This window comes from Stegostoma tigrinum, chromosome 8 (genome assembly GCF_030684315.1).
Source record: "Stegostoma tigrinum isolate sSteTig4 chromosome 8, sSteTig4.hap1, whole genome shotgun sequence".
NCBI classification, from domain to species: domain Eukaryota; kingdom Metazoa; phylum Chordata; class Chondrichthyes; order Orectolobiformes; family Stegostomatidae; genus Stegostoma; species Stegostoma tigrinum.
This window is the reverse complement of record NC_081361.1, coordinates 86,070,824-86,098,288: the sequence shown is the minus strand read 5'-3', so window position 1 is coordinate 86,098,288 and position 27,465 is coordinate 86,070,824. Positions and strand designations below refer to the sequence as shown.

Sequence of the window (27,465 nt, the reverse complement as noted above, 5' to 3'; positions counted from 1 at the left end):
ACACAGCTGTGTCTGTATCCAATCCTGGCCACCAGGCATAACTTCTCATCAACACAGCGGGTTTTGAGAAGATTTGTAGCTCAGGTTGAGGTTCTGGACGTAAGTTTGCTCGCTGAGCTGGAAGGTTTGTTTTCAGACGTTTCGTCACCGTTCTAAGTAAAATCATCAGTGAGCCTCCGACGAAGCACTGGTGTTATGTCCCGTTTTCTATTTATCTGGTTAGGTTTCCTTGGGTGGGTGGTGTCATTTCCTGTGTTGGTGAGGTCATTTCCTGTTCTTTTTCTCAGGGGATGGTAGATGGGCTCCAAATCAGTGTGTTTGTTGATGGAGTTCCGGTTGGAATGCCATGCTTCTAGGAATTCTCGTGCGTGTCTCTGTTTGGCTTGTCCTAGGATGGATGTGTTGTCCCAATCAAAGTGGTGTCCTTCCTCATCTGTATGTAAGGATAGGAGTGATAGTGGGTCATGTCATTTTGTGGCTAGTTGATGTTCATGTATCCTGGTGGCTAGCTTTCTGCCTGTTTGTCACAGTTCTTGCAAGGTATTTTGTGGACGACGTTCGTTTTGCTTGTTGTCTGTATAGGGTCTTTTAAGTTCATTAGCTGCTGTTTTAGTGTGTTAGTGGGTTTGTGGGCTACCGTAATGCCAAGAGGTCCGAGTAGTCTGGCAGTCATTTCGGAAATGTCTTTGACGTAGGGGAGAGTGGTTACGGTTTCTGGGCCCGTTTTGTCTGTTTGTTTGGGTTTGTTGCTGAGGAATCGGCGGACTGTTTATAGGGTACCCATTCTTTTTGAAAATGCTGTATTGGTGATTTTCTTCTGCTCTTCGTAGTTCCTTTGTGCTGCAGTGTGTGGTGGCTCGTTGGAATAATGTTCTAATGCAGCTTCGTTTGTGGGTGTTGGGATGGTTGCTCCTGTAGTTCAGTACACATACAACACATACGGACCAAATACTGAACTACAGGAGCAACCATCCCAACACCCACAAACGAAGCTGCATTAGAACATTATTCCAACGAGCCAACACACACTGCAGCACAAAGGAACTACGAACAGCAGAAGAAAATCACCTATACAGCATATTCAAAAAGAATGGGTACCCTATAAACACAGTCCGCCGATTCCTCAGCAACAAACCCAAACAAACAGACAAAACGGGCCCAGAAACCATAACCACTCTCCCCTACAAAGACATTTCCAAAATGACTGCCAGACTACTCGGACCTCTTGGCATTACGGTAGCCCACAAACCCACCAACACACTAAAACAGCAGCTAATGAACTTAAAAGACCCTATACAGACAAGCAAAACGAACGTCGTCCACAAAATACCTTGCAAGAACTGTGACAAACACTACATTGGGCAAACTGGCAGAAAGCTAGCCACCAGGATACATGAACATCAACTAACCACAAAACGACATGACCCACTATCACTCCTATCGTTACATACAGATGAAGAAGGACACCACTTTGATTGGGACAACACATCCATCCTAGGACAAGCCAAACAGAGACACGCACGAGAATTCCTGGAAGCATGGCTTTCCAACCGGAACTCCATCAATAAACACATTGATTTGGAGCCCATCTACCATCCCCTGAGAAAAAGAACAGGAAATGACATCAACACAGGAAATGACATCACCCACCCAAGGAAACCTAACCAGATAAATAGAAAGCGGGACATAACACCAGCGCTTCGTCGGAGGCTCACTGATGATTTTAATTAGAATGGTGACGAAACATCTGAAAACTAATCTTCCAGCTCAGCGAGCAAACTTACATCCAGATTCTCACCAACATCTTCATTTTGGACACCCATGATGGAATTCAGCCACTATCAAGTGGGAACCTTTGTTAGGAACAATCATTCTTGCTCCCTATAATAAAATGCTGTCTTCTACAGTGATCTGATCCAACCAGATCCAGAAAGATTTCAATTCTGGCTGTGATAGCCCTTTTGTACCCTTCTCACCACCAGCTCTTTTAGTTTTGCCAGGACCAGACGTTTTGAGTCCACAGTCTTAATATTGTCAGTGGTGACTGCAAGGGTGTCCATAATAGTTTAAAATCAGAATGGATTCTTTCAGTGACAGCACCACAGGTGGTGGTGGCGGCGTTCACATTTGATATTTTGCTTCCAGGGCAGTGTTCCAACTTATAGTTCTATGTACTTTGAACGATAGTTCACTGCTGAATTCAACGTGAAGCTATGGGTGACAGGCCTTGTCCTCCTTGAAAAGCCCTAAGTGGCATTTGTGGACTGTTTCTATTACAAATTTACACTCGTAAAAATATTGGTGGAACTTTCTCACACCGAAAATAACCGTCAAACTTTCCTTCTCTATCTGCGCATATTTATGTTCTGCATCAGCCAAAATTTGAGAAGTGTATGTTGTTGAGCGTTCTTTTCTTTTGGGCCACCAGTGAGCCAACACTACCCTAGCTCCATACAGGGAGGCATCGGATGTCAGCAACAGACCTCGATTGGGATTATAACATGCCAACACTTTAAGACGAGATCCGCTTCATCGCTTTCCTGAGCGCTACATCTTGGCTACATGACCATTTCTAAGGCAGACCATTTTTCAACAGACGTAAGTTTGCCAGGATGGAGGAGAGGTTACACATGAATTTTCAATAATAATTCACCAGTCCGAGGAAAGATCTAAACTCTGATACAGATGTGGGAGTCACGGCACCTTTGATTTGCCCTCACTTCATCTTCCAACAGGTGTGACACAGTCCTGTCAATTTTAATGCAAGGTGGTCATTTGGGATAAGTGGAACACAGTCCTTGGACATTTCTCCAAGGTTGTATGTCAAGTTTTCTAAATGCTCTTTATTAGTCTTCCCTGTTAGTAACCCGTCATTCAGTTAAATGGCGACCCGAGGTAGACCTCGCAAAATGTTATCAATCATCCACAGAGTGGCACAGGTTGATGATATCCCAAATGGCTCTCATATGCTGGTAAACTTTTATGGGTATTAACAGTAGCATCTGGGAATTCTCAAATAACCACAACTGCAGATATACATGGCTCATATGATGCTTCATGAAGGATAACCCCACTTCCCCTCCAGCTTTGTATATAAGTCCATTCTGCGAACTGTAGTGGCTTGATGATTCCTTTGTTTTCCAGCCTCCTGATTATTGCCTCTACTTTTGCATGCAAGGAAAACAGCACTGGATGGTCCTTGCAAAATCGTGGAATTGCTTTCTGACAAAGTGGACGGTGGCCTTGGCTCCTTTGATAGTCCCTAGACCTTCCTGCAACACCTCAAATATTAAATTAGAACTTCACCTAGGCAGCCATTTTCAAATTGAAAATGTTGAGCCAATCAAGGTGAATCTCTCTCAATCGATTTTTCCCAACAAGCTTGGGCCCAAATTTGTTACTACAACAGTGGTTACTGAACTGGCTGCTTTACCACACAAGGCCAGAATTGAAGTTGAGCCCTAAACCTGTAAAGGTAACCCAGTACAGGTTCTGTGTCCAGCTAAGGTCTTACACAAACTTCAAGGTAGGAGTCTAGAACAAATTTTATCAAAGACTACTTTTGCAATCACTGATACAGCTGCACCAGTATTAACTCTATTAGAATCGCGTGACTATTTAACCAGGCCTTTGTTTTGATTTGTTCCGACTGGATGTTACTAAGCACTTTTAACTGTTCCAAGCCAGATGTCGGTGGACTCTCCAGGGTGTGCACTCTCCTAGACAACAGCTCGATTTCTCTTACTCAATTCAGGCCTCATGGGACTCTCTTGCTGTATCAAGTTCCACATATCAGCAGCAACTACAACTATCTTCTCGCCCAGATCCTGGAGGAAATTTTAATCATTTGGCCGAGGCTTGGCTTTGTTTTGGGATTTTGCTGTGGACTGACCTTAAGTCCCCCTGTTCAGGATATATCCTGAGTGAGGTTACACAATTGCCTGCACTCAAGTGGTAACCCCCAAGCTCAGTGAGCCTGGCGAGGATGTCTATTTCCACTGACATACCCTGTAACTCATATGATCCACTTGCCACATTTTCCAATGATAAAAGCAGTTGCAGTGCCTGTTTGAAGTCCAACTGGGCTTCTGCTAGCAGATGTTTTTGCATGGTTAATCATTAATCCCACATGCCAAACAACAGTCTCTTAGCATCTTAATAAGAGTTAAACCAAAGTCACATGCCTCTATCAGTCATCTTAACCTCAAAAATCCCAACACACATTCTCCTGGCTCTCAAACTGCCAAGTAAAACTGATAGAATCTGAAGAGGCTTGGGATCATAATATTACTGAACTCAATCTGTCAAGTCCTGAAAGGTTTTAGTATCTGGTGCCGGAGGGGAAAAAAAAAATCAGGATCTTAATAACGGAAAAAGGTTGGTGATGCGCATGCTTTCAAGAGAATTCCTTGTTACTTTTCATTTGGCCAGAAAAAATATTCTTTCCACATACTGAGCCAGTCCTTAATGACAGTATTGGACTAGTCAAGCTTCCCAAATAAAAGCATGATGCCAGAAATGCTTATCCCAACTCAAAGATGACTGTTGTGGGCTAATATCTTCAGGAGCGTATTTTGTTCCTCTTGTTGCCACTGGAATAACTCCACAGAAGACAGCACCCCATCACCAAGTCACCCTTTAGTTATACGTGCATAGTATGGGTCTGGTCTCCTCACAGCCAAAACCTCTGACAATCCTGTTTATATCTATCAGCCAGGACTGATCACAAGTTTAACAGACCCAATGAGGGAACTCAAATTCTGTGAGGTCCACCTGGCTAACCTAGTAACAATTACTACAAAAGAAAGTTGGCCGATCTTACCCAGTCTGTTGAATACTAATGCTGGCCGAGCCAGTGATGCCCACATCACATAAATGAATGAAATAAAGAACAAGAAGTTTCAAACTGATGCACATGCCCTGGCGCCAAGGCCACTAAAGATATTCAAATATGAAACAGTATTAACCAATTCTTTCCTCAAACTTCAAGTTTCCAAGTATGGTTGTTGTCTCCCTTCAAACTTGAGTTTCAGCAGTATACTGTAGAAATTATTTCAACTATTATTCATGTTCGGAATTGGGCACTGCCAGCACGTGTTACCCATTCCAAGATGCTTTTAAGTTTAATACAGTTAAGAGGATTGCTGGTAGGTCAATTGCATGTAGCTGAAGCCTTTAAGTTGGCTAAACAAATTATGGATAACTGCAGCCTTCGCTCAAGGACACTGGTGATCCAGTTGGGATTTTATGAAAATCAATAGCTTCATGGTCTCTCTTTTTTGCAGAGCTGTCCACTGGCTTTTCGTTTCCAGATCTTATTTGTAATGTGAATTCAAATTCTTTTACTTCTGTGATGATATTTGAATTCACTTGGTCGATGCGTCAAGGTACCAGACTCTCCCTCCACATGACTGTGCCACCATCAAGATGAGCTACTTGTCTAGAAACAAAGCAGAGTAGGGATGAAAGGAAGTTTTTCACACTGGAGGAAAGTACAAAGTGGCGTTCTTCAAGGATTAGTGTTAGAACTTGTATGAATGATTTGAACATTTGGTCAAGCTCAGGGGTTAAGCTAACACTGAGGTAAAGTACAACATAATTGAAGTCATTGGGAAAGTTACAGACTTAACCGCTCAACGTTGAAAGAATTTTAACTACAGCGCTTGTAACGGTAATATCCTTTGATGGGAAAAATAGAAACACGATCTACACAATAAAAATAAGGAACTGCATGGACATAGAAAAGCAAACAGAGCTAGAACTAAGTTGATAAAAATCATTAAAAGAAGCATCACAGATCAGCAAAGCAACTAAAATGCAAACAGGGCATTCACATATTTTCTACAGTTATGGAATTCAACAGGAATGGAATTGTATTGAGCCTGCAAGAGATCCTGTATTAGGCCAAATTAAGAATATTGGGTCTGTCCTGTATACTATATAAAGGACATACAAAAATGCAAAAATGATTTACAAGTATGGTACCAGGACTGACAGATTACAGCTATTACAGTAAAGATTGTACACGTAAAGATTGTAAAAGAAAAGATCTGATGGCAGTTTTTAAAAAATTATAAATGGTGTGGACAGGAGAGATCTGGACAGAATGTTCCTAACTGTAGAAGATCCTAAACTTTGAGCCTTAAATACAGCAAAGTTACAAATGAATCCAAGATGAAAGCTAGGAAATAGTTCCTTTTCAGAGATGTCAAAACCTTGTAACGATCAATCACAGGAAGTGTGCTGTTTTAAAAAGGAAACCAATTAACTATCAGAAGAAAATGGAACAGAAAGAGACAGTGATATGTTGAGATTTCGTTGGTGGAATGAGAGAAAAGACATGTTATAATGGGATCCATGAGTTCAAATCCTCTCTTCCTTCCTGCCCCCCCCCAGGTGGCCTCAGTTTAGGAAATGTGGTCAGCATGGATGAGTTGGGTTGAAGAGCTTGTTTCTGTGCTTTATGACTCTGTGACCAAAAGGAGACCAACTAAGAAAGTAAAAATGAAAGATGAAACTGGAAAGCAAAACTTATAGGTGACCAAACCTGCTTAAAGTTATACAGTAGGGACGTAAAGTCATCTACGTTCAGTGGCAGAAGTTGATAACTGCAGTGTTTGCAGTACAAATAAATCAAAAAATCTACAAGTGAAGATTCAGCAAATACAGTTACATTTCAGGTGTTAAAGATAACATTGATCCATAGAATCCCTACAGCACAGAAACAGGCCATTCGACCCAAGAGGTCTACCTACACCAGCTCTCCGTAGAGCATCCAACCCAAACTCACCCTCCTAGCCTATCCCTGTAACCCTGCATTTCCCATGGCTAATCCACCCAAAGTACACATCTCTGGACATTATGGGCAATTTAGCTTTCCAATCCACCTAATCTGCATATCTTTGGACTGCGGGATAGAATGTGCAAATTCAATGCAGTTGCCCAAGGCTGGAATTGAACCCAGGTCCCTGGCACTGTGACACAGCAATGCGAACCACTGATCTACCATACTGTCCGCCTTGATCTACAGCATCCAGAAAATAACAGGTACAATTGAGCAGATTCTGCAGACATGCCATTTTGTTTTCAAGACTGTGTCCTTGCAACTTGGGTTTGATCTGTGTTGTTGCCAGCTGCAGTTCAGACTGAATCATAAAAGGAGGGGAGTTGAAATTCTTTGAGAGAAAGACAGGCCTTTGAAGGCTTTTGCAACTGAGTTTGCTAACCTACCGGCAAAGCAGCCACCCGAGCCAACTTTTTCAAAATTCATTCATGGGACATGGGTGTCACTGATTGACCAGCATTTATTGTAAATCCTTAGTTGGCCTTAAGGTGGTGATGGCAAGCTGCCTTCTTCAACAGCTGCAGTTTATGTTCTGTAGGTTGATCTTGTAGGAGGGAATTCCATGAGTGTGCCCCAGCAGCAGTGAAGGAACAATGATATATATTGCTAAGTCAGGATGATGAGTAGCTTGGAGGGGTAGTCCAGGCTGTGATGTTCCCATGTATCCGTTCATCCCTGCAGGTGGAAGTGATGACGGACTTGAAAGGAGCTGTCTCAGTATCTTTGGCAAAATTCTGTTGTGCATCTTGTAGAATGCAGACGCTGTTAACATTGAATTCGGCAGTGGAAGGAGTGGATGTTAGTGGGTGTGATGCTCATCAAGCAGGCTGCCTTGACCTAGACAGTGTCAAATGTCTTGAGTGTTTTTGCAACTGAACTCAAAATTTTAGTTATATCTACCATTCAAAATGCTTTTCATGCTTTACAATAATAGCATAATTTGCTGGTTAAATCACTTGCGTTGATTCTGTGTGTTAAAGTATAAGTGGTAAGCTAAGACAATATTTAACATCTGTTTTGTTTGACTCTTGAATATTAACTTAAATTATGGAATCGTGTGCATTACTGAGTAGATAACTGGGATCTCAGACTTTTCATCTAAAAGAAGTTCTGGCTTCCATCGAGATGATCATAACAGAGAACAAATGCTATGGATTAGTTGATTGAATGGCCTGTCTCAGAGTTATAATTCAAACCCATCCCAACAATAAATCTTTTGGAAGTTACCTTGAATTGTAATAACATTACTCCTAGCTAATTGAATTATTTATTGTCTTTGTGATTTGATACTTCAGGAGTTTTATAGGGAAAAAATAATAAAATTCTTTCAAATGATATCAAGCCGTTAAAGTTTCAATATCACATGTTGAGAATCAAGCCATTTGTTCACAGGGAAGTTAATGATAGTTAATGTTAGATTCTTAATATCTTGTGCAGGGATTAGTATGTAATATTCAAGCACATGATTAGGGATAGTGAATATGAATATAAAACTGCTTAGCAGACAGGAAACACAATAGGAATGAATGGGTCTTTTTCCAAATGGCAGACAGGTGACTAGTGGGGTACCATGGGGATCACTGCTAGCATCCCAGCTATTCACAATATATATCAATGAGTAATGTAAGGAAATGACACAAAGCTGGGTGGGAGGAGGAGCTGTGATGGGAATAGAGATGTTTCAGTGTGATTTGGACAAGCTGAGTAAGTGGATAGAAATGGTAGAAGCAGTATAATGACAACAAATGTGATGTTATCCCTATTGACAGCAGAGACAGGAAGATACACTATTGTCTGAATGGCTATAAACTGAGGGAGGGACATGTGCAACAAAACCCGGGTGTCTTTGTACACCAATTGCTAATGGAATGCATGCAATCTGGTAAAAAGACTATTTATTTTGGCATTCAAAGTGATGGGTTAGACTACTGGAACAGGAATATATTGTCACAATAATACAAGACCTTGGTGAAACCACACCTGGAGTATTGTGCGCAGTTTTGGTCTCCTTATCTGAAGGGTAGTCTTGCTATACAGCGAGTATGCTGAAAGCTTACCAGACTAATTCCTGAGATGGTGGGACTGACATACAAGGAGAGGTTGAATTGGCTAGGATTACATTTGCCAGAGCTCAGAAGAATGAACTTGTGGGGGGGAAGAATCCGTTAGAAACCTATACATTTCTAACAGGGATAAACAGCGTAGATTCAGCAAAGATATTTCTGATAGTTGATAAGTGCCAAACCACAGGTGACCATTTAGGACTGAGATAAGAAGAAATTTCTTGACCCAGAGAGTGGTGTGCCTGTAGAATTTGCTTCCACAGAAAGCAATCAGGGCAAAAATGGTGTATGATTTCAAGAAGGAGTTGGATATAGCACTTGCAGATAAAGTGGTCAAATCATAAGGCTGGGGTAAAAGTGCTAAGAGGCTGTTCGTGCCATTCGGTAGCCATGATCATAAGGAATGTTGGACCAAACTCAAACGGCTAAATGGCCTACACCTACTTTCCACATTTGTGTGTTTAGGCTTCCGAGCAATTCTTCACAATCCTGAAATTCCAATGCCAAATCAGAAAATTTGCCCTTTCCTGAACAGAGTTGCCCTGCAGTTTAAGTAGCAAGCCAAGCAAAAATAAGTGGTTTCCTATAAGTCCCAAGGATACAAGTTATTTAAATTACATTCGTTAGTAAAAATAATTATAATAATATAGTTTACAAATACTTTACAATTTATTGTCCAAGGAATAATGAGTGACAGTGGGTAATAATGCTCAGTAGTAATTCATGTACAGTTTTCATTTTTTCATAACATGCAGTGGGCAAAAGTGAGTTTAAGAAGGAAAATTAAAGCAATCAGAAATAAACACCACAATGATAAGTGAAAACCCATCAGCCTACTTTAAATTTCTCCATGAACTATTTAACTTACAAAAAAAAACTTGTATTGAAGAATCAAGACTGAACTCACCTATTCTGTTCTTCTAGCTTAGCTAAAAGCTCCAAGTCATCAGGACTGAGTGTGGTTGGTGATCCTGGTGAAAGTGCTGGTGTTGACAGTGTTGTCGAAGATGACGTAGTGTGCAGTGAAGCAGATGGGCTCGCCACCTGGCTAGCCATTTGACTGACAGTGTGAGACACTGTGCTCTTCACCCATGAGAGAGTAGAACTCAATTTCTCTGTAACCTTGTCTGTCGCCACCTGATGAAGAAAGTTTACAATTAGGTTATACAGTATGCCATCAGCTTAACAGACAAAATAGCTCAGCTGGTTAGAATATTTGACTAAATATCTGAAAGTTGTTCAATCTCAGCTTTCAGCACAATACGCGCGACAACTCCATTTGAGTGTTGAGCGCTAGTGGTGCAGTGGTAGAGCTTCTACCCCTGGGCCAGAACACCTGGGTTCGAGTCCCACCTGTCATAACATGACTGAACAGGTTGATTCAAAATATCTACTATCAACTTAATTAGCAATAAATCTTCTGAAATACTAGAATTTGCAAAGTCAGTTATGTTAGGAAATACAGTGGCTTGATAAAGGTTGCTTCCTGACTTTGAATTGTTCTAAACTTCAGTGATTCTTTTGCTGACATGAATAATTTTACATTTACACACACTTCACCTCAGAACCCACAAGACTGGAATGAAGCAATCGATCTTGATCGTAAGAGACTCCCCTAGATGATGACAACAGTTGACAGTTTGTCCATCAATTTCAAATCAGTTTCAATGATGTTGCCAGATGTTGAGACCAGTTCAGTTTCCTGAATGTGCTTACTTCCTCCCTATATTGTTTCACAATCAAATGTAGAAGAATGCCCCATTAACTGTTAATTTCATTGTCTTCACCTTTTGAATGCAAACTAAGAGATGGGCCTCCCTAAAATGCCACGAACAGTAGAGGATGCCATTCATTTCATAAATTCTGAGCCAGCTCTTTGCAAGATCAATCTAGTTAGTCCTCTAGAAAGTTCAGAAGGATCAAGAGCTGGACCAATGAAAAATCTTGCCATAAAGAAGTGGCCAATCTGGTTTAAATGATAAGTGGCAAACCAAATCAAGAAAAAAAGGAACACTTTGTGAAAAGCAGTCATATGTTAGAATTGGATATCAACTTTGAAAGGATAAGGCAAGAGTCAACAACAAATTTAAAACAAATTTAAGTGTACTCCAAAGAAGCAAGAAATAAATTCTCTTTATTGACCTGTCCACAGCCTTTAATTGGCTGACTACTCAATTCTTCTCCAATGCCTGACTACAAACAGCTGGGTGGAACTTCACACAGTTAGTGCCATTCTTGTTCACCTAGTTGTAACCAGGGCAATGGCTTCTCTTCCTGCTTCCACACCATCAGTTTTAGCCCCTACCAGAAGTCTATATCTTTAATCCCCTGGGTTTTGCAAATGTTGCAGTGTTTTTTATGCAGATTTTCAGTTCTTATTTTCTAATTATCACCCTCAAGAATGCTTTAGATACAAACTTGGCTTGACAGAGTTCCTCTTAAACATTAAACACTGACATTACATCAGAAAACCAACAAAACAACTGGTTGAAGCAGCAACCAAGATTTCCCCGCATGGGTCACAATCAGGAAAACAACAGCAATGACAATTCATTGACAATACAAAAATAATCCACTGTAGATTAAACATGAGTCGTTCACATACCATACAACTTTAAATTTCACGGATTTCAACACTGCACCAAATTCCTTCCTCATGAAACAATGTATGTGACTAAGTGCAAAATAGACATGCTATGTAGCCAGGAGACAAGTGTTGATAAGTTTGTTCAACACCTCTAAATTATTTGGCAAGTGTTAACTTGCTTAAACCGCCTTCCCAAATCACTCTTCCCAGTCTCCTCCCTCCCATTTACAACAAATGGAAGGACTCAGAGACTGAGTCAAAAACTGAGGCCATCCATTCAGGTGCTTTGTCCCATGTCCCAGAGTTAAAACTTCCTCCAAGATTTCCTGTGCTCTGCCTCCCCCACCCAAACCCCAAATTTCATCTTGCTTTAGTTTCCTCTCATCTCGAGTCTTCAAACTCACCTTGCCCATGATATGCAGTTCTGGCCTCCACGACCCTATTCCAATTGAAGTTCTTGTGACATAAAATGAGATTTTTGTGTATAATTTTGAACACAAGTTGCTATAAACTTGGATTTCTGGGGTTGAACCAGTACTGCTGGATTCTTTTAAATGTCTGAAATTAGTTATTAACTTTAAACTTTGTAATGACCCTATTTATTTCTTTTTTAAAAAGTTTCTGAAGTATGGCTGTAGAGTGAATGAATTGTGAATTTTTTTTAAAATTTGTTTGTGGGAATGTGGCTGTCACTGATTAGCCAGCATTTATTGCCCATCCCTATTGGTCTTGGGAAGGTGATGGTGAGCTTCCTTTCTGAACTACTGCAGTCCACTTGCTGTAGGTTTACCCACAATGCCAATAGGAAAGGAATTCCAAGATCGTGACCCAGCAACTGGATGACAAGTGGCTTGGAGGAGAACTTGAAGATGGTGATGTTCCCATGAATCTGCTGCCTTTGTCCTTCTAGACAGGGCACTGATAGGCTATTGTTTTATTTTAGCTTCTTTGAGACCCAGCATGGTAAATAAAATCTTGGCCAAAGTTCCAGAATCTTTTTGTTTAAGCTTGGGAGAGGTCTCCTCAGGTGAGAGAGAAAAACTTTTAGTTTCACTTTTACCTTTGTGCATTGTGTACGCCCTAGAATAGGACGGCTGTGTACAGCAATGATCCTGTTAAAGGAGGATACGTAGTAACCTCCTTCGAGTGATTAGTTAGCATTGGTTTCAGACCATACAAAACCCCTAAGTGAGAACATTTAAGCTAAGTGCACTGAAGCTCAGAAGTATGATATCTCCAGAAAAAAAGATATCATAGTCCCAATTTAAAAACCAAATCCCCAAGTAACTTAAATCTACCAACTTGTTACATACAGAGATACTCTTAGGGTATTATGGAAACAGTACCAGGTGTGTTTTAGGACTGTACGAATAGGATAACATTCTGACAACCGAATAGCCAATCCCAGCTTTCATATTTGATAATATTGTCAAGGCACCTCAGGTTCTGTTACCCTCAACTTCAAATGTGCCAGTATCACCACCTCTCCACAACTCCAATCCTTGCCAACTGCTACTCACCTCCAATCTCCCTTTCCAGTCCTATAATGCCAAATGCCTCATTGGCTCTTAATTTTTAAAATCTTTTTATTTCGCAGAATCTGGGTATTTCTGGCAAGGCCAACATCTGTGATGTATTTCCGATTGCACTTGAGAAGATGTGGTAAGCCAGGTTCTTGGACAGTTACAGTCCATCTCCTGTAAGTAGTTCCACAGTGCAGTTAAATAGGGAATTTCAGGATTATGACCCAGTGACAATGAAGGAACCTTAATATAGTTCCAGCTAGTTTGGCATATTGCTTCAAAGGGAACTTGCAGTAGGTGATGCTTCCAGATATCAGCTTTAAACATCCTTTTGGGTGAGAGAAATCACTGGTTGGAAAATTGCATCCGAAGAAGCATTGGTGAGTTGCTGCAGTATATCTTGAATGTAGGACTATGCAAATTATGAGCACAGGTAGGCTATTTGCCACCTCAAGCTTATTCCACCATTTACTAGCATTGTCATTGTGGCTTATCCACTGGTTTTGATTTGCACATTCCCATCTGCCAAATCTCAGTAGCCCCTGATTCCCTTGACTAACAAAAATCTCTTGGCCCTCCATCTTAAAATTATTCAATGACACTGCCTCTACCACATCCCGAAGCATAGTTCCAAAGTTGCACAGCCCTCAGAAAAATTTATTTTCATCTCTGCCCTAAAAAGGCAACCCCAATTTTCAAAACAACACTCAATTCTGGACTGATCCACAAGAAAAAACATCCTTTCCACATCAAATTTGTCAAGATCATTTAGAATTTTATACATTTCAATAAAATCAACCCTCAACTCTTCAAAACTCCAGTGGAAATCAAGCTCAGTCTGTCCAACCTTTACTCACAAGACATCCCACTAATTCCAAGTATCAATCTAGTAATCTCTACAGGTTTGACTCTTCACCAGAACTGAAGAATTCATAGTAAACTCAAAACATTAACTCCGTTTCTCTCAGATGCTGCAGACCTGTTGAGTTTCTCCAGCATTGTGTTTGTTTCAGATTGCTGGTCACCAATCCTCCTTGGTGGTAAGAGTCTAAGTTTCTGATACCATGTCAGAAAGGGTGCCCACACAAGGTGTTTGGCAAAACATAGGCTCAATCTTCATAAAAAGTATAGGCTTATTACACTGGATTGAAATGCTATTTACATGGCCTCTGAGATAACATGATAGTCCCTTGTGAGTCATCTAGCTCAATTTAAGATCAAGTACGTATTACTGCTCGCTACTTACGTACAGCCAGTTAGCTCCATCCAAGATCAGTTGTTTATACGTTGATAGACAGAGCTTAACTTGTGATATCAGTTAGCTCCTTCAGATACTAATGGTCTTACAGAATAGCACACTCCACATGGCATTTGAGCACTGTGTGCAAACATACTGAAATATCCAAATAAAACAGAAAACATGAAATATTTATGAATCATGTAGAAAAAAGGAAAAAAGAAAAAATATTCAAAATTCATTTGCGATTAAGGGAAATAGATCAACATAAAGAAGTGTTTTTTTTTGAAAACTTACATTAATTTTCTTCTGGAGGAACCAAACTTCATAAAATTATTTTCCTTGGTCTGCAAGGTTGTTTAGCAATTACTTATTCCACTATCACACTTACTTCCTCCTAAATGCACTAGATCTACTGCATTCAGCTCTCTAGTGCAAAATTAATGAATAAATAACCCAATTCATACCACTTTTGATTTCAGTGCTAAGCCCTATACTGAGGGTAACAACTTCACACCACTGAGAAGTAGCATATTTCTGACAGCAACTTCTGGATTTCTGCATTTAACTACACATTTACGGACGACAGTGGTTGAGGTCAGATTTACCCTGTAACAACAGAGATAGCCTTTTAAAGTCCAGTTCTTGTCCTTAATTAATCTGTAGAATTCCAAGAGCTAATTTTTTTTTTAAAAATTCATTCATCGGACAATGGCGTCGCTGGCTAGGCCAGCAATTATTGTCGATCCCAAACTGCACAGAGGGGCAGTTAAGGGCCCACTACATTGCTGTCTGGAGTCATATGTAAGCCAGTCCAGGTAAGGATGGCAGCAAAGGACTTAAGTGAACCAGAATGATTTTACTGACAATCGACAATGGACTCATCATTAGAGTCTTAATTCTCGATTTTTGTTGATTTCAAATACTGATTCAAACCCGAGAACCAAAACATTACCTGGGTCTCTGGATTAAGTCGAGGATTAAAATACCACTAAAACATTGTTGCAAAGAGTAAATAGGGAGGCAATGTCAAAGGGAAACTAACAAGTACTTATTTCAAATTATTTCCCGAGAACTCAAAACTTCAATGCCCACCTCCAGATAATTCACCATACAGTGACATCTGTCGATGCAGCACAGTCTCCCTATACCAGGTGCTGTCAGATAGGGAAAGAAAAAAAAATCAAAAAGTCATCTAATGTGCGATGCAATGAATGCAGCCAGTGTTTTAGAAAGAGACCTTCTGAATTTCAACTATTTTAAAATGCTGTTTCAGTATGCAATGTGTTGAAAGTCAAACAATAGTAAATAAGGAGAAATTTTCCATTACCGGCAGGATCATTATCTACAGGAAACAGACTTTCGCCAACTGGAAAAAGAACCAAACGGCTCATGAGAAACGTATTTTTACAACAAATAATTAAGATCTGGAATGTATTTTCTGAGAGGGTGCTGTAAGCTAACCCAATAGTTATTTGTTAAAGCGAACTGGAAATAGGCTTAAAGTTAAAAAAAAAATCAAGACATATTCATGCAGTGCCTTTTCCAACCTCAGTACATCATAAAGAGCTTTAAAGTCAATGAAGCATTTTTGAAGTGCAGTCACTGTTGTATTGTAGGAAATACTACTTTGAGTACAAGTCTCTGCAAATTATGATATAATAATAATAATAATAATAATAATAATAAGATAATATAACAAATATTGATCAGGACAACAGAAATAAAGTCCACAGCTAACATTTTCTTCTTAGATTTCATTATATGTAGATTTCTAGGGTTTTAGAGTAGATTTGTAGCTCAGGTTGTGGATGTTGTGGATGGTTGGCCCGCCAAGCTGGTTCGTTGTTTCGTTACTGTGCTGGGTAACATCATCAGTGCAGCCTCTGATGAAGCGCCATTGTGTTTTCCCAGCTGTCATTTAAACTCTTAGACTCCAGAGTTTAAATAAGAGGCAGGAAAACACAAAGGCACTTTATCAGAGGCTGCACTGATGATGTTACCCAGCACAGTAACAAAACGTCTGCAAAACAACGAACCAGCTCAGCGAGCCAACCAATTACAACATTATATATAGGTGCTATGTACATCAAATCTATTAGTCATACCTTTTTTATTTAGCATCCTAAGTCATATATTGAAAGAAAATGAGTAGGTCAATAGGTAACTCTTTTGAAGCTTCTAATACATACCACCATTACAAAAGGTCACAACTGTCTGCAGGAAACAGTATCTTCAAGGTCTAAAGTACAATCATCTGAAAGATCAGCGAGTTTTTTCTTCACATTGTTATTTCACAAGATTACATAACATCAATCCTTATGTAGGGGCACTAAGTACTGTAGTCAGTCGTTCAAAACGTCACCTTGAATGCCATTAGAAGAAACAAAATAATGACTGCAAGTGTACAAAACAAAAATGTCTATGCTGTGGTCAATACTAGATCCATCCTGATAATCATTTCATTGTCATGCTTTTAAGTAGGACAGAAGGACAAAGCAGTATATATAATGCGTTTACATAAATTTCTCCAGAACGTGAGTTATTCTGTTCAGTTGAAGGATACAGACAAGTTTGCAAAAATCAAGAGTTTCTTGGCAGATGGTTATCTCTTAATTTAGCCACAGTTGAACAAGACTTTATCTTTCTCACATTACCGTAGAAGGCAGCTATATGCCCATCATGTCTGCGCTGGCTCACTGAAAGCGACCACAGTAGCCCCAAATCCCTGCTTTTTCAAGAGAGTCTCTTTTTCATTTCAAAAACTTAACTGATTAATGCAAAAAACACTTTTTCAAAAAAAAACAATATTGTAATCAACAGCTCAACATCAGCTAAGACAAACAAAAGCAAGGGATTGAGTGCTGTGCCAGGAAATGATCATTGCAGACAGGAACTTTTCAGGCCTCTTTTCAAGGAAGTAGAGAATCCTCTGACTATCCTGATTGGGGGCGTGTGGAGGAAGATGACGTACAGGGATTGCATGTGTATAGTGAAGAAGCAGTGTCTGGGATCAGGAAACCGGAAATTGTGGAACTAACATATAGTGCCAGAAAAATTAAAAAGGTAACTGGGAAGATTGGATTTGGGGAGAAAAAAATTGTTTGGAATCTAGGACCAGGAGTAGGCCATTCGACAGTTCTGCCATTCAATATGATCATGGCTGATCGTTTATCTCAATGCCATTTTGCACTTTATTCCAATACTCCATGATGTCTTTGACTTTTAAATATTTATCTTTGTTTTTAATTTATTCAGTGACTTGGCCTCCACAACCTTCTGTGGTAGAAAATTCCACTTATCTATTGATTTCTTGTTGCAATCATTTTTCAGAGCCTGTCTTCAAGATAGATTCCAAAACTGTGCATAGCACTCCAAATGCATGGTCAAAGTCATACAGAGTTGTAGCAAAGCTTGCTCATTGTTACATCCCAATCCCCTTGCTATAAAGGTTAACATACAGTTTATCAAATAGTTTGCTGTACATGGAAATCATATTTCTTGTACAAGTGCACCCAAGTCACTGAATATTATAATTTACAAACTTATGCGCTAAAGAAAAGTTGCTTTTTTATTCTTGGTTATAAAGTGAATAATCATGCATTTCATCACATTGGATTTCATCTAGTTGCTCGCTGATATAGCATGTATGATTTATTAGTGAAAAGTACATTTTGTCAAACCATTCTGCATTCTTGAGATGATTCACAAGTATACCAGTGTAAAGGAGGAAACAACATTTTTATACAGTATGAGAAGAGCTCTTACTTGAACGAGAATAAAATCAGATAGCATGAAACTGATGTTACCCTTCACATTGTATTCTTGTGAATTGTCCTGATGAGTGCAAGACAAACTGCTTCAACAAATCTTTTTTCAGCTAATGCTCAGTTCTAAGTGACCAAACAACCATTTCTACAGAGATAATGGGAACTGCAGATGCTGGAGAATTCCAAGATAATAAAATGTGAGGCTGGATGAAGACAGCAGGCCAAGCAGCATCTCAGGAGCACAAAAGCTGACGTTTCTACACATTTCTTTGAAGCTTCTGTCTTGTCCTCACAGCTTATGTTCCCACCAGCTTTGCACCATTAGCAAATATAGATGCATTGCTCTTGGTCTCTTCATTGAAGCCATTAATCTAGACTGGAAACAGCCATGAGCCCAGCAATAACACACCCTACAATTAGTCTGTCAACCCAAAAACCTCCTGGTCATCCTTACACTTTATTTGCTTTCCACTGGCCAATCTTTATCTATGCAAAATATTATTCTCAATTCCATGAACCCTCATCTTACAACTAGCCATTTATGTGTTGCTTTCTCAAATGTTTTTTGAAAATCTAAATATACATCTATTCATTCCCCTTTTATTGCCTCTGCTCAAATCTGTCAATCAAGCTTTTCCTCTTGTAAAAAGATGTTGATTCGTCCTTCTGGGCACATTGCACTTAGACTTCCTGAAATCAGATTTTAATATTATCTCAACAATTCATATCAGGCTAATTGGTCTGCATTTTCTTTTTTCTTTCTCCCTGTCTTGAATATGAGATTTCCATGTGCTAAATTCCAATCCACTGAATTGTTCTCGAATCTAGGAAATTATGGAAAATTAATACTAATCCATCCAGAACCCCTACAGCTACCTCATGACTATCAAATACTTTTTCTCATGATATTACATTATTTTCCTTATTTTTTAAATGTTTTGATTAGACTATGTACTTTATTACATGTACCGCGAAGACCATTAGAAAATATCTGCTTAACGTCTCCACTCTTTCCTCAATAGCCACAACATTTTTGTCTGTTTCAGCTTCTTTGAGGGTTAACATTTATATTCGCTACTGTACTTAACATCTACTTTGAAAACTCCTATTTTTATAATCAAAGCTATTTTACTCACTGTTTTCCTCTCAACCCTCTTTAAAACAACTTTTGCATCACCCATGGCTTGCGCTGAAAATTTCCCAGTCCTCAAGTTTATGACTAATAGTAGAGTATTTCTCACTGAATTTTAGTTTTGGTAACAGCATGTTTTTGGTTACCCATTTTGTACTGCTTTAAATGTTTCTACTTGCTTATTTACAGCCAAACATTTAGTCAAGTTACTCAATTAATAGGTCACTGCTGAGGCAACATTACAAAGAACGTATGCAATTTTGAGTTTCATTTCCAACAATTGGTGAGGTGCAGTGTGAATAATTCTAGAGATTATGTCACAAGGTTCAGTGACAGATTCAGAACTGGAACTCTCTGGGACAAAACAAAATTAGTTGTGTTTTATTCAAGTCAATAATATTTGTACAGTCACATTACTTAAATTGGATCGAGGCCTGGTGACATTGATAGAAAATTAACATTCTTCAGGCAGGATTTGAGAAGAGTGTTTCCCTACCCATTTTTAAAAAATTGATTTGCTCATGAGACGCAGGCGTCATCAGCTCGCCAATGTTCGTCGCCTGTCGTAGTTGCCATTCAGAAGACGGTGGTGAACTGAAATTTTGATCTACTGCAGTCCCTGTGCTATAGGCAGACGTACAATGCCATCAGGAAGGGAATTCCAGGTTTTTAATGCAGCAACTGTGCGTCGAGTCAAAATGGTGGGTGCCCTGAAGGAATTTTGCAGGTGGTGTTCTCTTCTATCTGGCAGGGCAAGGGCAGCGGATACAAGTGGTCATGGATATGGAAGATGATGTCTAAGGATGTCTAGTGTAAGATGCAGTGCAGAAATTCATATAATGTACACTCCTACTATGCAGTGGAGGAGGGAGTGGTGGATGCTTGTTGATGTGGTGCCAAAGAAGGCTGCTTTGTTCTTGATGGTGTCATGGTTAGATTGTTGTTGCACTCATCTGGGCAAGTGGGGAGTATTCCAATACACTCTTGACTTGTGTCTTGTACACTGTAGAAAGCTTTAGGGAGTCAGGAAGTGAATTTGCTGCAATATCCCCAGCCTCTTTCTTACTCTGGCAGCCACTCTATTTATAAAGTGTGTCTGGTTTAAAATTTCTGATCAACGATAACACTCCAGGATGTTGATAGTGGGGGATTCAGAAAAGGTAACATAATGAATGTCAGTCATCAGCGGACATCTCCACTTCTGACCTCATGATACAGGGAAGGTCACTGATGCAGCAGTTGAAGATGGTTAGACATAGGACTCTATCCTGAGGAACTCTTGCAGAGATGTCCTGGAGCCGAGATGACTGACCTCCAACAACCACAACTAGCTTATTATGGCCAAATATGTCGCAAACCAGAAGAATTTGTCCAAGAAATCACATTTATTCCAGTTTTGTTAGGGCTCTTTGATACAGTCTTTTAAATGCAGCCTTGATGTTAATGGCTATGACTCTCACATTGATAGGTAGATGTCAGTTTTGAAGCTGTACTGGAACAGCTTAGCTAGGGAAGCAGTAGATTACAAAGCACACATCTTCAGTGATATTGCCAGAATATTGTCAGGCCTAGATTGTTTGCAGTATCCACTGCCTCTAACCATTTCTTAATATCACGTGCAGTGAAACAAATTGGCCAGAAGCAGGCATCAGTGATGCTGGGGACCACTAGAGGAGGCTGAGATGGATCATTCTCTCAGTACTTCTGGCTGAAGATTGCTGCACATGTTTCAGCCTTGTCTTTTGCATTGATGTACTGGATTCTTCTATCATTGAGGATGGAGATATTTGTGGAGTCTCCTCTTTCAATGAATTTGTTCTTCTATTTATTTTGCGGGCTGTGGGTGTCGCTGGCAGGCCAGTATTTCTTGCCCATCCCTGGGTTGCCCTCGAGAATGTGGTGGTGAGTTGCCTTCTTGAACCGCTGCATTCCTCCTGTTGACCCACAATGCTATTAGGGAAAGGATTCCAGGATTTTGACCCAGTGACAGCGAAGGAATGGCGATATAATTGTTTAATTATCCACTAGTACTCGCAGGAGAATGTGGCAGGACTGAAGAACTTAGATCTGATCTATTGGTCACGGAATCGCTTAGCTCTATCACTTGCTGCTTCTGCTGTACGGCAGAGTAACCAGGTCAACACCATTTTTAGGTACACCTGGTACTGCTCCTACCATGCCCTCCAGCACTTTCCATTACCATCAAGGGGATCAATCCTGGTTCAATGGCTGAGTGGGGGGTATTGCCAGTCCAACAGGTTGCAGATTGTGTTGAACTATGATTCCACTACTGTTGATGGCCCACTGCACCTCACTAATGCCAAGTCATGTTGCTGGATCTGTTCAAGTCTGCCCTATTTACTAACACACAACACAATAGAGAGTATAATAAAATGAGAGGCTGGATGAACACAGCTGGCCCAGCAGCATCTCAGGAGCACAAAAGCTGACGTTTCGGGCCTAGACCCTTCATCAGAGAGGGGGATGGGGTGAGGGTTCTGGATTAAATAGGGAGAGAGGGGGAGGCGGACTGAAGATGGAGAGAAGATAGGTGGAGAGGAGAGTATAGGTGGGGAGGTAGGGAGGGGATAGGTCAGTCCAGGGAAGACGGACAGGTCAAGGAGGCGGGATGAGGTTAGTAGGTAGGAAATGGAGGTGCAGCTTGGGGTGGGAGGAAGGGATGGGTGAGAGGAAGAACAGGTTAAGGAGGCAGAGACAGGGTGGACTGTTTTTGGGATGCAGTGGGTGGAGGGGACGAGCTGGGCTGGTTTTGGCATGCGGTGGGGGGAGGGGAGATTTTGAAGATGGTGAAGTCCACACTGATACCATTGGGCTGCAGGGTTCCCAAGCGGAATATGAGTTGCTGTTGCTGCAACCTTCGGGTGGCATCATTGTGGCACTGCAGGAGGCCCATGATGGACATGTCATCTAAAGAATGGGAGGGGGAGTTGAAATGGTTTGCGACTGGGAGGTGCAGTTGTTTATTGTGAACCGAGCGGAGGTGTTCTGCAAAGTGGTCCCCAAGCCTCCGCTTGGTTTCCCCAATGTAGAGGAGGCCACACCGGGTACAATGGATACAGTATACCACATTGGCAGATGTTCAGGCGAACCTCTGCTTAATATGGAAAGTCATCTTGGGGCCTGGGATAGGGGTGAGGGAGGTGGTGTGGGGGCAAGTGTAGCATTTCCTGCGGTTGCAGGGGAAGGTGCCAGGTGTGGTGGGGTTGGAGGGTAGTCCGTCTTCCGCATCTACACAGGCCCCAAACCCCACCTCTTCCTCCGTTACATTGATGACTGTATCGGCGCCGCCTCGTGCTCCCCAGAGGAGCTCGAACAGTTCATCCACTTCACCAACACCTTCCACCCCAACCTTCAGTTCACCTGGGCCATCTCCAGCACATCCCTCACCTTCCTGGACCTCTCAGTCTCCATCTCAGGCAACCAGCTTGTAACTGATGTCCAATTCAAGCCCACCACACCCGGCACCTTCCCCTCTCCATCATCGGTCTGCCTCCCCCTCTCTCCCTATTTATTCCAGAGCCCTCACCCCATCCCCCTCTCTGATGAAGGGTCTAGGCCCAAAACGTCAGCTTTTGTGCTCCTGAGATGCTGCTGGGCCTGCTGTGTTCATCCAGCCTCACATTTTATTATCTTGGATTCTCCAGCATCTGCAGTTCCCATTATCACTGATACAATAGAGAGTATTCTCACTGTGAAGGCAGGACTTTATCTCAACAAGGTCCATGCATAGTCACTGGTACCAATGCTGTAATGGGCAGATGAATCTGCTGGCTGCAGATTGATAAGGATGAGGTCAAATATGTTTTTCCCCTCTTGGTGGTTCCCTCACCACCTGCAGCCGACTCTGTCTAGCAGCTGCATTCTTTAGTATCCAACAAGCTCAATCAGTAGTATTGCTGCAGAGCCATTCTTGGCGATGGACATTGAAATCTCCCATAGCATGTGTTTTGCTCCTTTGCCATCCCCGGTGCTTCCTCCAAACATTGCACAGTTGAGGGAGGAAGGTATGTGGTAACCAGATTTCCTCATACACAGAATAGACGCCAAATAATTAGCCAGCTAACTAAATGACAACTGAGAGCATGCATAAATGGATGTTTTATTGATTGGCAGGATTTGAGGAGGGATTGAGTGCGTGTACAATGATTCAGACAAGCTAAGTGAAATCACAGTTGCTAAATTTGCAGATGACAAGATTAGATAGGAAACTATGTTCTGTAGAGGAAATGAAGGTAAAGGTAAAGTCACCACTCTCTACCAGACCATGGGGTTGCTCACTCTTTGAAGAGAGACGATGTGACGGTCTCCACATTCAAGCAAAGGGAGAGGTTGAGGAGGACAGTCCTTCATGGTATACTCAGCTCAAAATTATTAATGTCATCAGTCTCAACACCAATGAGTTAGCTTTCTCTGACGATGGTGACACAGGAGACTGAAGTCAGGTGCACGTGAGGTTGGCTTAGCCCCAAGCTTGCACGGCTACTAATAAAGTCTGGAAGACTGGAATAAAGTCAACACTGTCGCAGTCATCTGATCTCTCAGCTGGGGCCAGTTCACAGGTAGTATCTGTCAAATTAATTTTTTTTCATTGAAGCAGACCACGCTAGCCAGTGGAAATGAAAACTGATTTGGCTACAAGCAAACTGAATGACAAGGCAATCACAGACTCGAAGAACAGGAGCAAGGCATTCAGCCTGTCAAACCTGCTCATGCGGTCAGATCAGGAGGCTAGAAAACTTGACAAGCTCTCAAGAGATTTGGAAGGAAAGTAGAGGGACCGAACAAAAGGAGAAATGAAAGGAGGCATGACCAACCGGGAGGTGAAATCAAGTTACAAAGTTTTGATTATGTCACAAGAATATATTTTAAAAAAACTTGATAATAAACATGAATAGACATTCTGTAGCCAAAACTACCAATTTTTTTTTCATACAAAGTATGTTCACTTTTCAGGCAAGATTTCCAGATTTTCACAGCTGAGTTTGATTAATTGGTCATACCGGATGGTCAGTGAATTCTTTATTTGCCTCACTTTCTTTTTCTTGACGAATCACTAAATTTCATGTCCACGTTCAAAGTCTTTTATCAACATTTACGTGAAAAATGAAAGCTAGAATGCAGAGCTCCAGAAGCAGTAAAATTGGTTTTGTAAACACGATATTGCCTAGGATTTTTCTTAATATATCTGATTACTCGAACTTCTTTACTTGGCAAGTGACGACTAGGATGAAAGGCAATGAGATGGGCCTTGACCATTTGTTGTCAAGCAATTCTCATGCATTTTGTAATGAAAGGGGTTAAGCAAGATTTAATTTTACTGGCAGTAATAGGGTACCACATGCCAGACAGTTTTAGCACAGAACCACTCTTGCTAAAAATAATGGTTCTTTGAACTGTATTCAATTCATTCAAATTATAATTTCATCAACATAGTTTTAATGCAAGAGACATGAAGACATTTTGATTTATAACTGCAACTTTATCAAGCTAACAATACAGACGGCTAAGCACAAAACAAAGATATACTGGTTAAAGCAAATAGCTCAAAAACGCAGCAGTAGCCAGACTACTGTTTACTGCAATTTCACACCAATGATGCTTGATTAGGCCAAAAAAGCAAAATAGTGCCCATTTCTTCTCACCAAGGACAGCTCTTGTTGAATTTTTCCACAATTGATATTTCAATCCCTCAAATTGGTCAGCATCACAAGCCAACAGAAAAGCAGCAGCTAATATATGTGATTTCTGCTCTTGTGAGAAGTTAACTCTGACAGAATGTCCATGAGGAGGCCATAATACACTCAGAAATGCCCCCTGCAGTCAAATAGCCAGCCGACTGTTTATAAACAGAGTGAAAAATGGCCATAGCCACAATCAATGTACTGAAGAATGGGTGTTGTCTGTCAAAATAGTCACCGACTCCCAGGAATAAGGGGCAAACATCCTAGACTTCAAGAGAAGTAAAGCATCTGCCTTCTCACAGGGACATAAAAGGTCCCCTGATACTGAAGAAACAAAAGGAGATGAACTCTCCCTACTTTTTTGACCGATATAAATATCTAAACCAAGATTGCAGGATACAAGATTAATCAATAATGTGCAATTGTAACAATAGCTGTTAACCTTTGAACTGTATCTATGTAAATTCTCAGTGAAACTTTGGCTGCATATTTATCTGATGTGTTCTTAGCCTGATGAAATTCAAGCAATTAAACAAAAATTCTTTTTATTCTTTTTCATTTAACTGAAGTTGGTGAAATCATTTGGAAGAATTAAAAAGTAACTAAAAATGAACGTCCCTCTTTGATGAAATTTGTCCATGTTGAAAACGTCCGATGGGTAACTCTCAGTCCATTCAGTTCTTCAAGTCTGCTCTCAATTCAATGGCAGACCTTCAACATCAAGTCCACTATCCACATTTTACCCAAATCTTCTTCACATCCAGAAATATGTCCATCTCTTTTGTTCAGCATCCACAGCCCTCTGCCTAAACTGCTCAATATTTTCTCTTAAGACAATCCCTTCATTAAATGAAGCAATTCTGTGAACCCAAGTTGCTCAAGTAAGGAGGCCAAAGCTATACATAGCATGGCAGGTGTGGTCCCACCAAAGTCCAGCAATTCTTCACTTTCACTTCTTTGCAATGAAGATAAACATAGCAGTTGCCTTTTTAAAAAAAATTCCCTGCTATACATCAATTTTCTATGACCCAGGTACACAGACACCGTTGTTCATCTTGTCTCTCACTACTAAAAAAATTCTCATTTTCTATTCCTTCTGAAGTGGACAGTTTCATACATTACAATATTATATTCCATCTGCCATGTACTCGACAAGTCATTTAGTCTATCTACATCTCTTAGCATCCTCATTGTACAATATTTGGTGAAAAAGTAAGCTATTAGAAAATTTGGAAACATTGCATATACTCTCGAAATGGTTAATCTTGCATAAAGGTCCACCTGACTTTCAACTAAAAACCCCAAACTCTTTGTATTCACCACAGACTCACTGCTGACGACAGTAAAATGAGTAGGATATTTCATCTATCAGGCATCCTGTGTCAGTAAATTAAATCATAGCTGAATATTTCATGCAGTACCTCCATATCCCTTGGTGTCACTGGCTTCCACTCATTCATTGATTTCTGTCTTCAACAATGCGCAATAACAGAGCTTCTACAGTCATCTGGGGTAGAGAATTTCAAAGATTTACCACTCTCCATCTGTTTTCAACAGTCCATCCTTGGGATTATTTCCCCTGTTCGACAGTCATCAGCCAGTGGAATCATTCAATCTATGTCCACAGACTAAGAATTTTGTATATTTCAATTAGATTACCTTTCATTCTTTAAAACTTTAAAGATAACAGGACCAAATTTCCTTCTTGAGCTTGTAAAACAAACGTCATCCTAGGGATTTTTCTGGTGACCTTCCAATGGACTTGCTTATGACAAGTATATTTGTCCTTAAATAAGGAAACCAAAACTATACACAATACTCCACAGGTCATCTCACCAAGACTCCATACTTAAACTGCACTAAAACATCTCCATTTCTGTAATTCTGCTGGTTGTTACTGAAAACCTGTCATTTGAAAACAACCATTTATTTCAATTCTATGGTCTCTATCTTAACTGACTGCTCTCACTTGCAAAAAGAACAAGAATTAGAGGGCACAGACTTAAACTGGTATGTAAAAGTAGTAAGGGTGATATGAGAAAAAAATGTTCTCACACATCAAGTAGTTTGCATATGGAATGCATTGCCTGGAAAAGTAATGGAGGCAGGTTCCACTGAGGCATTCAAGAGGGATTTAAATCAAATCTGGATAGAAATTGTGTGCAAGGGTTTGGGGTAAAAAGCACAAAATTGGCAATAGGTAATGATGCTTGTTTGAAGAGCCGGTGCAGGCTGCATGGGCTGAACAGCCTCCTCCCAAGCCCTAATAATTCTGTAATCAAATCCCCTTGCAACCAAGGCCAATAAAGCATTTGTTTTTCTCACTACATCTGCATTTGGTGACTCATGAACAAGCACACTTCAGTCTCTTTTAAAACCAAAACTTCACAACATTTCACTATTTAAGAATCATTTGATTTTTTTTCCTGTCAAAGTGGATAACTTTGGACTCATCCACATTACATTGCATTGCATCTTGTGTATTCTTGCCCATTTACTTAGCCTGTTCAAATCCACTTGGAGCCTCCTTGTATCTTCTGCGCAATTTGCATTCCCACTTAGTTTTGTGTCATCATCAAATCTGGAAATATAACAATTGGACCCCAA

General features: G+C 40.5%; 1 protein-coding gene across 4 annotated transcripts in view; it reads right to left on the bottom strand.

The window, feature by feature from the left end:
* Positions 1-27,465, bottom strand: part of evi5a (ecotropic viral integration site 5a) — a 250,125-nt gene that overhangs the window by 206,478 nt on the left and 16,182 nt on the right. For 3 of the 4 annotated variants that reach the window (XM_048539047.2, XM_048539050.2, XM_048539051.2), the window contains exon 2: positions 9,815-10,044. In XM_048539047.2, coding sequence (XP_048395004.2) covers positions 9,815-9,963 — 149 coding nt within the window. In that variant the 5' untranslated portion in view covers positions 9,964-10,044. Of the gene's footprint in view, positions 1-4,822; positions 5,441-9,814; positions 10,045-27,465 lie in introns of those variants that run through there. The other variant, XM_048539048.2, reaches the window with a different exon arrangement.